This window comes from Dufourea novaeangliae, unplaced genomic scaffold (genome assembly GCF_001272555.1).
Source record: "Dufourea novaeangliae isolate 0120121106 unplaced genomic scaffold, ASM127255v1 scaffold65, whole genome shotgun sequence".
NCBI lineage: Eukaryota > Metazoa > Arthropoda > Insecta > Hymenoptera > Halictidae > Dufourea > Dufourea novaeangliae.
This window is the reverse complement of record NW_015373961.1, coordinates 2,514,525-2,531,643: the sequence shown is the minus strand read 5'-3', so window position 1 is coordinate 2,531,643 and position 17,119 is coordinate 2,514,525. Positions and strand designations below refer to the sequence as shown.

At 40.0% G+C, this 17,119-nt stretch overlaps 2 protein-coding genes across 4 annotated transcripts; one reads left to right on the top strand and one right to left on the bottom strand.

Moving 5' to 3' along the window:
• Positions 1 to 586: 586 nt before the first annotated feature.
• LOC107186475 lies at positions 587 to 2,035 on the bottom strand. The gene is made up of 2 exons (XM_015574338.1): positions 1,842 to 2,035; positions 587 to 1,758 (listed from the first exon to the last, which is right to left on the bottom strand). Exons 1-2 carry the CDS (start codon positions 2,033 to 2,035, stop codon positions 615 to 617), a joined length of 1,338 nt encoding a protein of 445 aa, XP_015429824.1. The 3' UTR covers positions 587 to 614.
• Positions 2,036 to 2,670: 635 nt separating this feature from the next.
• Positions 2,671 to 9,027, top strand: LOC107186522 (protein GPR107). Of its 3 annotated transcripts, none has more exons than XM_015574410.1 (10): positions 2,671 to 2,871; positions 3,314 to 3,424; positions 4,236 to 4,399; positions 4,478 to 4,629; positions 6,268 to 6,497; positions 6,599 to 6,732; positions 6,814 to 7,081; positions 7,159 to 7,431; positions 7,514 to 7,686; positions 7,833 to 9,027. In XM_015574410.1, the coding sequence occupies exons 1-10, from the start codon at positions 2,782 to 2,784 to the stop codon at positions 7,981 to 7,983; spliced, it is 1,746 nt and encodes a 581-aa protein (XP_015429896.1). In that variant the 5' UTR covers positions 2,671 to 2,781; the 3' UTR covers positions 7,984 to 9,027. The 3 variants fall into 3 exon arrangements, with proteins under 3 accessions (XP_015429896.1, XP_015429895.1, XP_015429897.1); XM_015574409.1 differs by having other exon boundaries at positions 7,821 to 9,027; XM_015574411.1 differs by having other exon boundaries at positions 7,801 to 7,974.
• Positions 9,028 to 17,119: the final 8,092 nt, after the last annotated feature.

The following is a 17,119-nucleotide window of genomic DNA, read 5'->3' as shown; positions in this document are numbered from 1 at the left end:
TCGGAAAGTGAAATGCGACTATCCCCGCAAGAATGCTCCGGACTAAGGGTAGAGAGATTACGTGCGGGAAAGTATTTTACTGACGAGTGCAGCCGTAAGAGACAAAAGTTCACATAACATTCGTAACAAATAACTCGTCTTCGTTGGCAATAAGTAGAAGCTATAACATTTTTAACGCATTTTATTTCTTTTACTACGAAGATTACTTTGGAGGAATACATTACACGCTTGAACGCATCCTCCCAAATTCACCCGTGGTACAAAAATAGTAATCACATTGCTCCTAAAACAGCTAAATAACAAATAATCAAATCACACATACAATTAAAAGGAATACACAAGTGATAATATTATACTTTCAATGAAAGAACACTATATAGTAGTAAAAATATTTAGGTATATAAACGGAACATACTTGCAGTTAGCAAGGAAGGATTTCAAAGTCTGTATTATCATTAAAAATAAGATTTAAATACTTCGCTTTAAAATTATACAAATTTTTGTACGCCTGTATAATGTTTAAGTTAACATGGAAAACATGTACACCAGTCTTTAAGATTTTCTTGTGTAGAGGAACTTGGTTAAAAAAAATATAAAAAACGATTACTTTAAACTTATTCCCTTCCAATAACTTGTACCTTAGCATATGCTCCTTTGCAACCACTACCCGATAATATTAAATTCTGCATAATTTCATTCATTTGATCTTCTGAAAGGATCAAATCACTCTGTTTTGCTACATTCATTATACACATTTTTAAGGCCTGTTCATTCAATGGCTGGTATGGAATAACGGACACATCGATTAATTTGTCACTGAAACCCCGATTAATTTCAGTTGCACTCTTTGTTAGATCAGCGTCTCGTGTCAAATCTTTGTTTACGTTTTCTACGTTAACAATCGCAAATATCGTAATACATTTATTACTGTTTTTGTTCAATATATCGATCATATTAAGAAACACATCGAAATCTTTTATTTTCAAATTTTCTATAATTATCAATTCATAAGAATTGATTGAATTTAATACTTTTTCATCGACACTATGTTCTAACGCCATATCGTGTACGAAGATTTTCTTTTTAAGTGGGAAATTTGTTATTATAATTTCAGCAGTATAAGACTTTCCAATACCTGTTCCACCTATAAGACATATAAATTTTAAGTGGTTAATGTCATTCTGTAATGCATTAACAATATTTGAAGTTGCATCCTCTTGTCCATATAAGTTTCGTTGTAATTCAAGGGTAGCATTGGAGAACATTATAGCACGGTTACAAACCGTGTATGTAACAGGATTTAAAATCAGTGCAATTGTTCCTATTACAATTGGTATGATACCTACATATAATAAATTCCAACAACACATATTTGTTTTCTTTTTTACTGGAGCTTTTGCCTTTGACATCAATGGTCTAAGATTCTTCTTTACATCTGCATACGAATGTTGGTCTTTTATCTTAGTATCATCGAGTTGTTCACTTTCAGGTTCTGACTTATCTATTGTATCTATATTTACTGGTAAGTTGCTCGATGAAAATATAGATTCTTTTGATGTCTCTGCATTTTCAACTTCCATATATTCTATTTCATTAGTTGCTGCATTGGATGTAAGATTTGGTGAATGTATTATTTTAGTATCACTACAAAATTGCCATTTAGGCATATGAAATGCATTAGGGTAAGGTACTGTTGTTTGCCACTCTTTTCTACATTCATTGGTTTGAGATAGCACCACTTCTGAAATCTTCAGTTTTCTGAAATTACAATAAAATTTGAAACACTAGAAATGCAGCTTTCAGTACATTCTTACGCTTCTGTGTAAGCATTCAAGTTTTACCTGGTGTTTGCAGTTGCATCAAAAATTTGTTCACAACTGTATTGTCTAACCAAACCAGATGGGTTTCCAGAATGATAAGATTGTTGCATACATAATTGTTGCGACGATGGCAGTTCGGAATAACTGAAAGCTTTAGTTAATTTATTATCGGTATCCGAATCTAATAATCTCAGTGTTGCAAAGTGTTCTTCCATAACATACAATATAATTTGAAGTATCTTTTGTAACGGTAAACGATGAATATAACATAACCTCAAAGGTTCTGCAGACCTTTATAATGTTGATCGTGTCTATTTCAAATGACGATGACTATTCTGAATTAATCGTTAAAATAATATTCACCTTCAAGTTCGTAATATTCAAAATTCTTAAATTTAGTTCGACGTTCAAATTCAGTTGTTAGCTAATTCGGATATCCGTTAAAATTTGAAGCACGATACTCGAATAAAGGGAGCAAATTTGTTTCTTTTACGTTTTGTATTTACCTACATATATCAGTATTTCAAGCTGTTATATTTACGTCATTCTCGAAACATGTACAGAGATTATCTTGGTTTATCTACAAGAAAAGCACAAACTTGGTGTTTCAAAACAATTAGCTTATTAGAAAGACATTTATTAGAAAGACATTTTTCCAGACAACGGGAAGTACATTAACATATAACTGCATATAACATATGTTAACTATGACTACTTCTTAGTATAATAATGTTTTATCGATTAATTTTGCAAAATTACAACGATAAAAACGATAATTGCTAAGAAGTCTTTAAAAAATTGCGCGCAGTTCAGTTCGTTCATTCCGTTCGTCATAGTCCGAGTTCCCGCGATTCATGCTCAGTTCTTGCTCGTGTATCGACGAGCGAACACTGAAAGTTTTTGATGTGTGGTTAGTTTGTGTTTTCGTGATGTGACATTTCTCCAGTGAAAATTAGCAAAAATGCAATCGAAACAACTATTGATGCGATGTATCTGGATTATGTCTCTGCTTGTATTGGCTTCCGCCAGAATACACAAGCTCGAAATACGGGTTAGTTTCAGTTATTCCGAGCAATAGTTCGTGTATATTTACCAGTTATTTTATTGTCATATATTTCGTTGCATCAGTAACATTTTACCGTTGAACGTAGCTAATATTACCGGTATTGATCCAATTATGTGAGACTATTCATGTTGCTAGCAAACTTTGAACTTTCGAAAATGCTTTAAATGAATTTTGCGAAAGAGCATTATCTAGTACGATATTGACGTTCACGAAGTTTGTATGTTCGTCCGATTGAAACTAGATGTATCATGGAAAGTGTAAAAGGTTTCCGCAAAGAATTCGATAAACGGAGGGATGCGCGACGTATAGGTTATACATCAATCGTGCTTTCAGTTTTTCTACCTATATGTATAGTCGCTTTTCTTAGTCATAGGTTACGGTATTTTGATACGCTTACGCTCACGCCTGTGAATTTTCCATGTTTCAGAATGACATAAGGCCATACATAGCCCTTAGCACCTTCGGTTTTTACAAGAGCGGTATTCTCGAAGTAAATTTGACAAATTTCAAGGCCCAGCCTCTCGACGAGAATGCCGTGGTGAGTTATCATCGTAGCGTGGATGTCCGCACAATACTACGCGTCGTCCATTCACGGACACCTGTTTCCATTTTCCCTCATTCACATCACTAAATCACCGCTAGGAAATTACTCGAAACCATTTCTAAATTTACGCCTTTCGGAGTACAATCGTTTCCCATGCATACATCATACTGTCTTAAACTATGCGATAGAAACTACAAACCGAAAGAAAGAATTTCTCTCGAGAAAATACATCGAAAAGTGAGAAATTATATTCGTTGTTTATACAGGTATAATACAATTTTTCTGTCAATGAAATCTGTAGGACAAGTTAACGGAATTTGACATTTAACTCCTTTTTCTTTGTTCGACGACAAAGCAACTAATTACTGACGAATCGGAAACACGCGTGTTGCTTTCGATATACTGTATACAAATAGGGTAGCGATGTGACACGAAATTAATTTTATTTCGCTATCGATTTTGTCGAAAACGGAAGCTCTGAAAATAATTTCTACATAACACGTACCACTCATTTTTCGACGACCGGAAGAATGCATGAACGGAATTACTTCCTTTCTCGCTTAACCGCACGACACAACGGTCTGAGCCTGCGACAATAATTCCTTGCTGTTTGTTAGTCCACGTTTAATCATTAATGTGTTTGACACTACAAACATTTCACTGACAATGATGTCGGAACGGCCGATTGGTGGTCGATTGACGAAGAAATCCCTTATGTTTCTTCGTATTTCACAAGATTTTGCAAATGGTTTGCCTCTCTTATTTGTATAATGTGTGTGCTTTGTATTTTTTTTTTACGATTCAGTTTGGATTCAGTTTGGATCGTACGCTAAGCGATGCGATGAATCCGTATTTAGATAGTCACCAAGAGAGATGCGTGCTACAGGACCTTTCAAACAAGTCCGATTTCGAGACGACGGCCGACAGCAACGCGGCCATATATTTCACGATGGACTTGAAAAACTCTGTGTAAGTATTCGCGTCGCGATCGATCGAATTGCGACTAATTATTGAAACTAACTAACGATACGAATGAATCTGTTCCAGGTTGAAAGTGAACTGTACTCCGAATGTCCATACGGTACATGTCTACAAGGATTCCAGTATGTTGTTAGTTTTCCGAGCAAAGAGAGACTCCTTTCCGGCCAGGTTTAGCGATACCGTTCTCTTTCCACGGAGAAAACGCTATACCTCGCACGGTGAGTCAGATCGTTCCAATCGCCTTCGTTTTAGCGGTCGTAATAATAAACATCCTTGTGAGATCAATATTCCGTTCGTAAACACGTTTTGAAGAACATTGTTTTTCCTTTGTTTCTTTAAATACCGATCGCGCAGATACAGCAATCGGTCAGTCTTACGCAACGTTTTGCCCCGGATTCCCGAGATATGCATTGAGAGTTCGAAGAAATTTGCATTCTCGAGTGAATCGGCGGAAGCGCGTCTCGTTGCAAAAGACGAATGATACTAACAGAGAGGCGAAAGTTTATTGCTGCGGGCGTTGTGCGCTCTTAATATTGGCAACTGTCCAAAGACAGGAAGTTGACGCGCGATAGACCGCGTGGAATTGGTAACGTGTTACGAGATAACACCCCGCAAACTTCCGCAAGTTTGTCAATCGAATATTTATGGTAATTCGCGTCAGTATTTTCCCAATATTCCTAAATATCATCCGAGGCGGTTTTCCTCACTTTATCGAACGTTTCTTCTAATTTGATTTTGATTCGTGGCCACGTAAAGATTTGTACATCTTTCGAATTACGCCGACGGGTTGACTGAAAATTAAAGAGTTTGCTGGAACGACACACACCGCCATATGGAAGCGCACGTCAGAAATGATTTGGGGGAACATTAAAAATAAATGTCGCCGCATCCGCGAGGTATTTTCAATTCCGGTTTGTTACTAATATTAGAACTTGATTCGGTCGTAACAGACTAACAGGTGGAAAATGAAAAGTTGGCACAAACTGCGACCTTAGGTCGTACCCATTAACGTTTCCAATTCACGCAGATATTTTATTAAAATTGTCCCGAGCACACTCCACCAGAACTGTGAATTAGTATTGACAGTAAGAGATATTGTTTTTCTTTGGATCTAGAGAACGTTTAATCGGTATTATACGAGAAACCTTGAATCGTTTGCCATTCAAGCGAGCTTAAATTGATACTATGAACTGTGAGGCGATTTCATTCGAATTTATAGACGTCGCTTGCTTGTGTTGATCATGTGACATTTAATGCGCGCAATAGATCGTTCCGTGACGATACAGGAAGAATCGCCCCGGCAATGTGGTGCCACGCTGCAAAGTACAACGTGCGTAATGAACTTTTAACGTTAGGATGCATTTGTGTTTTTTCTTTTATGATAAGATTTGTACAATTATCGGAACAAGGTCACGTTATGTAGAAAGTATAATGTCAGTTCGTATTTACAAGATATGTCATCGATTAGTAACGGAGTCTTATCCGGTCCAAATTTAAATTCCGTGTTTATCGCAACGTCGAACGTATCGACCGCCTGTGCGGTTCGTGGAACCAAACACGAATCGTAGTCGATATCTCGCGGAATGTGGTCTCAAAGCGACATCGGTGATCGAACACCACCGCGATGAGAGACGCTATAATTAACGTGACTCGTCCTCAATCTTATAAATAACTCGAAACTCAAGTATTTTTGAGGGTCCGGTTAGGTAACTGTCTTCTAGAGTAGTGCATTTTATGCCAATGATTTCACGATTGAATTGCATGAGACTTACGATAAATCTCGATCCGCTTATCATTCCAAGCGCAGTCAGGGGCAAAGCGATAAGGATGTAAATCAAGTCCGATTACTTTTGCAGATATCAAAAGATCCGCTAACGAGGATGATTTCCAGTCTAGGACGGAAGGCAGAAGGGCATGCTCTGGTCTTAAACTACCAATGAACGTGCGCAATGTGAAAGGGGAGAAATATTATAATACCACGTTTCTCGTGTACGTCGCCAGCGAAGAGGATGAGGGTCTTTATAATCTTTTGTTTCACAATTGCCCAAATTATAAGTACGGTTCACAGGTTGCGTTAGATTTCACGGTAAGATACTTTTCTGTGAACGATACACGGCTCTGATTTTCTGTATTTGAGACCTCTATCTCAAGATCGAAGCTTTACATCTAATGGTACACAATTCACAGGTACAAATATCCGAGATCAATAGCGGAAATTTTCTGAGCGCTGGTGAAATGCCTTTGCCGGCCCTATATTTCATGATGGCGCTTTTATTCTTCTTGTCCGGGTGCTTTTGGGTATTCATTCTTAAAAAGAGCAAGTAAGGGAACTTGTTTTTAGTCTGTCTTGTGCGTTTTCAAATTGTCGACAGTGTTATATTTATGCCGTATTCTTCGTTTAGGCATCCCGTGTTCAAGATCCACTATTTGATGGCGGTGCTCGTATACTTGAAATCTTTGTCGTTACTCTTCCACGGGATCAATTATCATTTTATCCAAACTAAAGGGGAACACGTGGCTGCGTGGGCGATTTTGTATTATATCACGCATTTACTAAAGGGAGCCGTACTTTTCATCACCATTCTTCTCGTTGGTACTGGATGGACGTTCATTAAACACATATTAGCCGACAAAGACAAGAAACTTTTTATGATCGTGATACCATTACAAGTTAGCATCTGAATATATGTATTTGGGCGTATTTCAAAGAAACGGAACCATTTTGTGACAAGTTCTGGCCTTGACAGGTATTAGCGAATGTTGCTGAAATAATAATCGAGGAAAGCGAGGAAGGAGACATCGAGCACAAGACTTGGCGAGACGTTTTTATTCTCGTAGACTTGTTGTGCTGCGGCGCCATCCTATTTCCAGTAGTATGGAGTATCAGACATTTACAGGAAGCTGCGCACACGGACGGCAAGGCAGCTGTGAATTTACGCAAGCTTAAGCTTTTCAGACATTTCTATATCATGATAGTTTGTTACATCTACTTCACAAGAATCATTATGTACTTACTCAAGGTATAATCTTTGTTTTACAATAGTCGATTATTTGTCAGTGGGGCTTCGTACGGAATGTTTGTTTCATGTTTTACTTTTATAGATCACGGTACCTTTTCAATACGAGTGGCTGGACGAAATGTTCCGAGAAATGGCCACGTACGTCTTCTTCGTCCTTACCGGATATAAGTTCCGACCAGCTTCCGCGAATCCATACTTTACTCTAACAAACGACGAGACAGTCCAGGCTGACGAGGACGATGAAATTGACGTTGTGTAAGTGTTCGCCGCGTTTTCTACTTTATCAACTACATGGTTCTTTTATAGTAAATATATACTTCTATCATTTACTGCAATCATCTACACTTGATCGTAGCCTACTTTATCCAGTTCTAATGTGACGATCTCAGTCTCTTTTCCAGTGTGTCCGGAGGTAGCGGTATTACCGAAGGTCTCAGCAAAGTTAGCAAAGTGCCGAAAGTTTTGAGGTCCACGACCTCCGATGTTCCTTCCACTCAAGAAGAGAGAGATTCTTTGTTCAACAAGACGGAACCTTCCCACGAATACGACTGAATGGAATAGAAAGTCTTCGTAATATATTGATTTCAGGATGGACGAAAGCGAAAGACACGTTTTTCCGTCTTATGATATTCGGAAACAATAGTGGCGACCGAAACATCAAACGCAACGAGTGTGTCTTAAAACGATTGAACGAAGACGGGGAACGCGCGGTTAAAGATAGCCACGATCTGTCTTCTATCTTTTCGAAGAAGGAGAATAGCCGATGTTTCACTTATTAAATGATTATCCACTCTGTTCCCTTTTGTCTCAACACAGACAGATATTTACGTCATCTGTAATTCGTATTTAATTTTATCGAACGCGCTTCGTTCGTCATTCGACTCGAAATTTTCATTTTTTCTCATCTCCATTTTTTTTTTTACGGATGTTTCATGGATTACTTGCGGCGCACCATGTTATAAGTATGTCACTCCCGTCTCGAAGTGTAATTAATCATGGACTTCGATCTTCAGTGTAATCTACAATTATTGGTAGAAAATTGTCATGCATAGCTATCGGACAAACATAATCTAGAATACGGTTCAAGGGTTTAACGTTCCGAGAATTACGCCGGTTTCGCGTTTTCAGGTTTAGACTCAAATTTTCATGCAAGTTCAACGAAATGGGAAGTTCACGTTTTGATACGCGTCTTGCTGTAGCTAGTTTTTTTGTAGGCATTTAGCGAAACGACAAAACATTTCCATTTGTTTTTCCCATGACACGCTTAGTTTTGTCAAATCGGAGAGGCCGCTTCGTGGCGCTTTAGTAATTTTGTGATAAACGATACGCCAAAGACAGTGTATCGTGATCCACTTTTGTAAAGCACTCGGTAACCTTTTACGTAGGAACAATTGTGGTGTCAGAAGAGCAGAAAAGTAATAAGTTTTTTTCAGCGTTCAATATGTCCCATTACATAATAACAGACTATGGTTGCAACTATTATTATTATTACCATTATTATTATTGTACACGCGTTATCACAATTGCTGTTATGTCTGTTACTATTAATATTTTATTGTATGTAATAACAGGGACACCCTACAAAATCAAGTTGAAATAATAAAGCAGATATTTTTATGAAGAGCCTTGTTTCATTATTCGCTTTATCGTTTTGAACATGTTACATCGCGGCGACAAAGATGGTGATCCTCTTTCTCAATCAACGCCTAAATCTGTAACGAACAGAAAATTTCTGTCGATACTCTACGAATCTGGGAATTTTGTGAGACTTATTGAATGGTCGCTAATTCTCTGTACGGTACTTTCCACCCTCAATCCCTCTCTCTCTCTTTCTCCAGAGCAGTATCTATCTACAAATCAGTCGCGGATACGTGAGCAGCATTTCAAGAGTCCCTTGGTCGTGCTTTTCGATGAAACAAGAAAATCCATCCGTATTTTCCGTCTACGAAACGACTATCGAAGAACTGAAAATCAGTTTCGTAAATCGATGACACGTTACTTATTGTTTCTATAGGTTTGATTACTCAGTGTTTTCCAATGGAATAATAAGGTTAGAATACACGAATAAGTTCTACTCGTTGGGAAATATTTTAGTTTGTTTTTTTAACTTATTTTTCTACAAACATTCACCGTTCCACTGTTTGCATTGCTGTTTTAGCCACACCCTATAGAGAAGTAAATGTATCACTGATGGAAATTAACGGCTAACCGTCAACTGCAGTCTAGCATGCTGCGCACTCACAAAGATCTACGTCCACACGAATCGATACAGTGTAATGCGTTAGGGTCCATGTATCTGTTCCCCGCAGCTTAATATGCGTTCGATGTAAATGTTGTAATAATCGTGAACGTTGCAAACGCAACTCACTGAACTAGAGGCATCCTACTAACGATTCTCCATTATTTAAACATGCATTTCGTGTATTTTCCACAAATACGATCGCGTGTTTCGGTGTCTTCTTGTTACTTTTTCGTCATACAGCGAGTGGCAGTCTTGCAATTGATCCCGTAAATTGAATCACGATCCGTTTGGGTTATCTGTTTTGCTATCCTAGGTATGTACGAGCCTTCTAAGAAAGCGATCCAATCACCCCTTAATGTGTACGTGCTGCGAAAATTATCCACTGACGCGTATTAATGAATGTTCGTAGATTTCTCCCAAATCCATGCACGTTCGAAAGGAATGTTGGTTCCGTTGAAAAGAGATGGATTATAAGTATCTCAAGCCTATTAGTAATCGATAATCGATGTGTTATAAATGCTGTTTGTATATCGTTAAACACGATACGTGCGTGTGATAACGATCCAATCCTCTGAGAACTAATTTGAATATTTTTAACGAGAGCCGACCCCTTTCTCTTATCAATATTTGATTGGGACGGTAAAGGGGTGATTCGACCTGTTGCATGCGGTTTGCGAGGCGACAAAAAAAAAAAAGGTTTAGTGATAGTAAATACTCGAGCGTAGAGCGTGAATGTTCCTCACTTTTACTTTTACGATTACTTTCATATTTGAAACCGTGAACAGTGATGACGTCATCGGGGCTGATACCGTTTCACGGCATCAATTAAAAGTATACGCGAGCTATTCGACAACGGACGCCGTCGTAAATTTTATTTCTTTTTTATGAACGTTATTTGCTCGTCCCTTTTCGCAGAGTCTACGCCCGAAGCAGAAGCTCTGACCTTTTAACTTTGACCTGTTCATGCTCCGATCGTTTTATCCCTTTGTAGCCTACGGTTGTGGATAAAGGACTTTCGCCACACTTCACAGTATATTTGTAGGACACTAGACACAGGTGACCAAATAAAGTCGGTCGAACGCGCATTCCAACAAACGACATACTTTGCTGGAAACGGCCTATTAATCTCTACACCCTCTACACTCTTACGTTACGTACAATTTTATAATGTTCAAAGACGTGAACACTGTAGAGTGTAGCTAACCAGTAAATATTGGTGTAACATAGGAGGCATATAATGAAACGAGAATGGCTGAAAGCACGAGACGACATTCACGACTATGGCCGTTGAATCGATGTCGCGTGTCGGGCCGCGTTTTTTTTTTTTATGGTTTACGCGTTCATGAAGATGGCTGACAGTGATAAATCTCAATCATTTCCGGAGGCAGGTAATGTCTGGCAGACCTCGTGGCGAGCGCATAAAAAGACATTACCGGTGGAGTAAGAGTTATTTTCACTAACCAAAGTGCCAGATAATTCCAACACGCACAATCAGTTTGTCGAATCGACCGTTTGAAATCGACCTCGTTGAAAAAGCAAACATCGTTCACGCGTCGTTTCGTTCGGAACGTTAACGATAAGTGACAGAGGAAAAAAGCAATTGACAGGCGTGTTATTTTTCAAACGATTTTCTGATTTCGATTTTGAGCGGATCAACGTGTAGACGGGTCACGTTGTGCGAGGAGCTTTAGCAGCGGCCCCAGGAAACGACTTAGCTTCGCATTAACAGGTCGACGTCGGATCGTAACCTACCTCACGGGGGTGTGGGTAATAAATTGCTCGGCATAGACGTCCCGTGGGTAGGGAATCGAGAAGATGCAGTGAAGCCTCAATGATCTATACTTTCATGGGCACCGTAAAACGCATTTAAACTAAGACGCTCCGCATTCTTGACCGTCGTTAACGGATCTTCGAACGTTCGTGCGACTATTCCGATTATTATGACATATTCCTTCGTCCTTCTTTCCAGAAACATTACGTACTATCGTCAATTCACGCTGTCGCGTCGTCGTGTTCTTCTATTAACGCCGATCCTACGTTAATTGAAATAAATATAATTACTTATTTTCAAACTTTCAGAAATAAAAATCCCGCAACACGCGTGTCTCGACCACAACTCTTTCTGTGAAACTCAACAGACTCCTTTCGATTATCTTTCAATCAATTTATTATTACAATCTTATAGGGAGAAATGCTTCAGACCTTCGTAAATTCTTCACAACAAAACCGGAAGGGTAACAAATTATGCGCTTGACAGGTTCCACGACCTCACACTCCCAGTGGTGGGGATGACGCCTGGACAATAATCGTGTAGACCAAGTCGGACAATAATCGAGAAAAGTCTGTATAACAATATAACACGACAATGAGCTTCCGAAAAGGGTATAAAATTCACCGAAGCGCGATACCAAACAAAAGAACTCTCGTTCTACTTCCTCGAATACTCGACCGAAGACCGATCTGAAACGCGTGGTCGAGGATAATTAAAAGCGCACTGGTGCGCACATTCTTCCCCGTCGTTGACGCGACATTCGATTCCGAACAGGCAATCGTCGGTTCCCGAGTGTCTCTCAATTATTAGCTTCCTCCCTCGAATTTCTCTGCCAGACGTTTCCGTTTCGGAGGACGGCGGTATCCTGGAGCATGCGTCCCGGCGTCCCGGCGTCCCGGCGAGCAGGCGTCCGGTCGACATGCCCACCGCCGACCGACCCGCCGTGAAATTCTCCAGTCGGCGTCGCGACGCGCGTCAAACGTCTTTTCGCTCGTATTGCCGTCGAGTCTGCGTTGTCCCACGGCTTCGAATCGGCGCGTAATCGAACCGAACGACATTCCAGATCAGATTTTCTCATCTTGCCCGCGTTTCCATTTCGTGATTGGTTCGTGGTAACGCGTGCTGCTCAAGCTGGAGTACCACTTCCAAAGGTACGTAGAACTTATTACAATCTTCGAACTGCTGGATGCCATCTGTTGCAAGCGTCCGTGGTGCTCGTGAACCCGTGAGCAACGCGCCAAAGTGACCACTAGCGATAAGAAAAACACATTTTTAGGGTAAAGATTGCGCCAAAGAAATTTAGGGGGTGACGGAAGAAAGGACGGGATACTTTGCATTAATCTAACCCCATTCACCCCGTGCTTTATCACACTGAGTCAGACACGTGATGGCGATTTCAAACTGGATTCACTAAATATGCATATTATTCGTTTTCTTCAAGGTAATTCACTCTTTAAAGCACAGGATTTTACAGTAACAAAAATACCTAGTTGCACATACATCTTTTTGTATGAAATATGTCAAAATATTATTCTACTTGAATTATGTTTAATTTTTAGTAATTTCACGATTTAAAGGTGGTATGACTAACGTTCTACTGTGCGAGTTCGATATAAAAAAAGGTGGGACATTTTTTATACCACCGAGCCTCAAAGAGTTAAGAGTCTGAGTAAATGTACAGTTGCCGTGAGAATAGAACTCGTCTTGTACCTGGGAAATTATAAACAATAAAGTAATTCTGGAGGGTAAAAATTGTAAGGCAAAGGGTTGAAATCCTTCTGGATCCACTCGGTGAACGAAACCACTTTCGAATAAAAAAAAAAACCCCTTTTCCCGTAATGAACTATTTCCGATCGAAAGTAATACTCGTTGAGCAATGAATTAACGTCGAATATTTTGCGATCGTATCGGTAGGTCAGACCGCGATATGCTTCAAACCGTTCACGCTGTCTAAATTTTTCATTTTTCGGACACACATTACGCGCGCTGTACTCGTATATTACGATTAGCGTATCGATCCCCCTCAAACAAGTGTTGTTATTATCCGTTCCGTTAACAAGCGTTTTGCGCGTCATCTACGCAAATGTATTATTACACACACGCACTCGATTACCCATAAAGCTTGATTACGAGAGTTCGATTTGGATGTTTGTTCATCGTTAGCGTGAAATGACCGAGAAATAAAAACGCGTGGCACAATGAAGTTTCGATTGAAACGTCCTTATCAGACATAAGAAGGAATAAACTTCCTATTCAAACACCCAATACAGTTTGTTAAATCCGCGAAATACGCGTTCTTGATTCGTCAGGGCAGCGTTTTCCGTTCACTCGAGGAAAATATTGGTGATTCCAGAGAAATCACGGTACCGTCTGGAGTATTCCGAGATTATTGTCCGCGATATCGATGACGGCGAAACAACGTGATCCCGCGCGGTGTGTTATTACCGATGCGTTCCGACCCCCATTTGGAATCTATTCACGACCATGGCGTATCCGAGGGAAAAAAGGAAGAGGAGAAAAAAAAAAAAAGCACACAGTGGTGCGGGTTCCTGTCGAACTTAAATTAAAAATGTTGCGCGCGCGCGACGTGACGCGAATAATCGAATCGGATCGAATCACTCCCCCTGCTCCACGGATCGGCGAACGCGCGATATCTCGAGCATCAACGACACACCAGAGGTATTTATGACCGTGCGCAACGGGACGAACGTTCTGCGAGCGAAACAGAGTCGCGAAATCGATCTTTATGCGATTAACATTGTTGGTCTGGTCGATGTGACCTGTTACAGGATGAATTTCGGTAAAATGGACACATGGTCCGTGAGATCCATATCTGTGGGGGAATTTAGCTGATGACAGACGTTAATCGAAACACCGTGACGCTTCGACGAAAATTCCGTAGTAACGATTTCTCCGATCTGGCGGAGACGTCGTCGAATCGTTGGTGTTTTCATCGCCTATCTAGAAAATGGAACGGTACGGTCGACTCCGTTAGTTTTCCTCAAACTAGTTTCTCGGAGGGAATTCCCTCGCTACACGATCGATACGATTGGTCGAACGTCTCTACGTGCTAATTCCGGGCGAGAGCTCCCTTCGAAAGATCAGAATCAGATCTCCCCCGGATAGTCGCGCGGAATACACTCGGAAACCATTTACCTTCCTTCCGCCTGGCGAATCCTTTTACCCCTTTTTACCCGGTATTCTATTTAGATCGTTGCATTCTCCTGCTTGGTTTACGGAAAATATTCGACTGCCGGGACTCTCTCGTAACGATTATTAAAATGCCCCGAAGAGAAGAAGCTCTCGTATCAGTCGAGAAAAATACTTTCTGTTCGCGGCTTGAATTCTTGAATCGTAACGGTTCTCACCGAATGCACAAAACTTTCCGGCTTTCAAACAAATAGGAGATCTACAGTGCTCTCTCGTAGTTCTTCTTCTCGATTGCTTTTTCTTATTATCGAGAAAGAATTTTTAATCTGAAAAGCGTCTCGAGGAATTAATCGACATTAAAAATACCTGACTGGATGAAACGTTTCCGTCGATGTAGTCGCGTTTCATTAGCTTTATCGCCCGAAACATAATTCAAATCGAAACTGCTTCTCTCGTGAATATATCTTCTTCCGTTCGCGTTATTATCTCTCGGAGAACCCCGACGGAATTGAACGTAACTGAGTAGATAGAAGACTTCTTGAGAAAGGGCTTGTTCACGCTTACGAAGTCCCCGTGAACATTATGGATTCGAGTCTTACTTTTTTTTTTTTTCCCTCTCCCCGTTGACCCAGTAGTATACAAGGGGAATGTACGCGTAGCCCGCCTAACGAAACGGCGTATTATCTTCAAGGGCATCTTTTTGCGTTACTCCGGGACATTACTCGAAAACTAACGACGCCGATCACGATGGCGAAACGGTTCCCGCCGTTTGATAACGTTACCGAAACGGAGGGTCGTAAGGAATAACAGTTAGTTTCCTCGAACCTCTTCTGGCGACACAGACGGGAGTGAATTGTTCGATCGAAAACTTTGGGCATGCAAAACAAACGGAACACTCTATTATTACATCCTGTTAGCGCGACTGATCCGCAGAAGCAACGACGCGATTGGATAGCATTCGAAACGTTGTACATTTCCCTCCGTCGTAGTTTCCGATGGAATTCCATTCATATACATATTATACGCATTCTGGCCCCCAAAGGAAGCCTATGTTAAAACGAAGACTCCCTTCGACTCGCGGTATCCTTGAAATCCCCAATAAACCTTTCCATCTTTTATTTCGAGTTTACGACGGTCCCTTTTACTTCTACTTTTTCTTTCTTTCTTTTTTTCCAGTTTATCGGATTAGCCTTTACGCGAACTTATGGGAGCACTGGGACGAAGCTTATACATACAAACAACCGATACGTTATTCGTCTCGAAGCACGCCCCATCGTGTTATTATTGAGAGTGGAAATGGAGGAGAGATCTTTAAAAAGCGTTTGAAAATTTGACGTTATTCTAAATAGTATCTGTTTGCAATCGTGAAAATGAATGAACACTTAAGAGATTTTGTAAATATTAAAGTCGTATCGTAAATAACTGGGACACGAAAATTTTTTAATGTCTGTACCTTTTTATAACGTATAGATTTCAATTGCAAAACTTGGGAAAAATGTAATTAATTGAATAAAAAAGAAAACACAGATTTCACCAGTGATAGAACAATATTAAGTAATTGAAGATATCTAACCAATGGCGCGAATATTGTTTGAATATAAAACGAAGATTTGAAAGAAATCAATATTTAATCATTTGCTTATTTTACTAACTTAATGTACACGTATTTTTAATATACCCTTTTTTTCACATGTATATACTGTTCATTCATTGGTACGTGTTCAGTTACCAGTGCATCCTCCCTATAACGATTGACTTAGGGTTCTGAATTCGCTCCAGACTCCGGTTTCTTTTCTCTCAATGTATCTCTGTGAAAAAATAGGAAATCGAACATTTCATCTATATACTTATCCAGCCAAAAACCGATCATACCGACGTCATCACCAGATTATCAAACTTAGCTAATAAATTCTGTAACACCATAACTTTCTTTGACGACTCTACATCATCTTTTAAATTAAATGTACAGAAAGCTCTCCGAGGCGGTTTAGACATTTAAGCAACTTGTAAGATTAATTATATATACTGCGACATGTGACCTATGTAAACAACTTATAGAAACAATGGGGCCAACCCGTTTATAAATAAATAAATAAAAAAAAACCGGTAAGAAACAATTGGCGACGTCCAGTCCGTTTTCAACACGAAGTTAACTATCGCGGATTTAATTTTGCATCTGTTAATCATCGCAAAAAGAATCGATGCGTTTCCGGTACGTCGATGAAAGTTTCGGGAAGAGCAATCGTTTTCATTCCCAGCGCCGCGACGTCTCTTTCGGTTTTGAATCTGGAGGAAATTCCTCGGGGACTGATCGCGAGTTCGATCGAGCCAGCCCGACGATCGACGCAATTTAGAACGTTCCGGGTCGTGATAGGTGTCGTGGAATCGAATGCGGTAAACCACGCGACGACGACATATTCGAGAGGAAAAAATTACCCAACGCTCATCCGGGAGGAAATTTCCCTTGGTGGCGTGGATCGCGCTCCGTTCAAGGATCAACGGAGGCGATCCGATAAGAGGAGGGG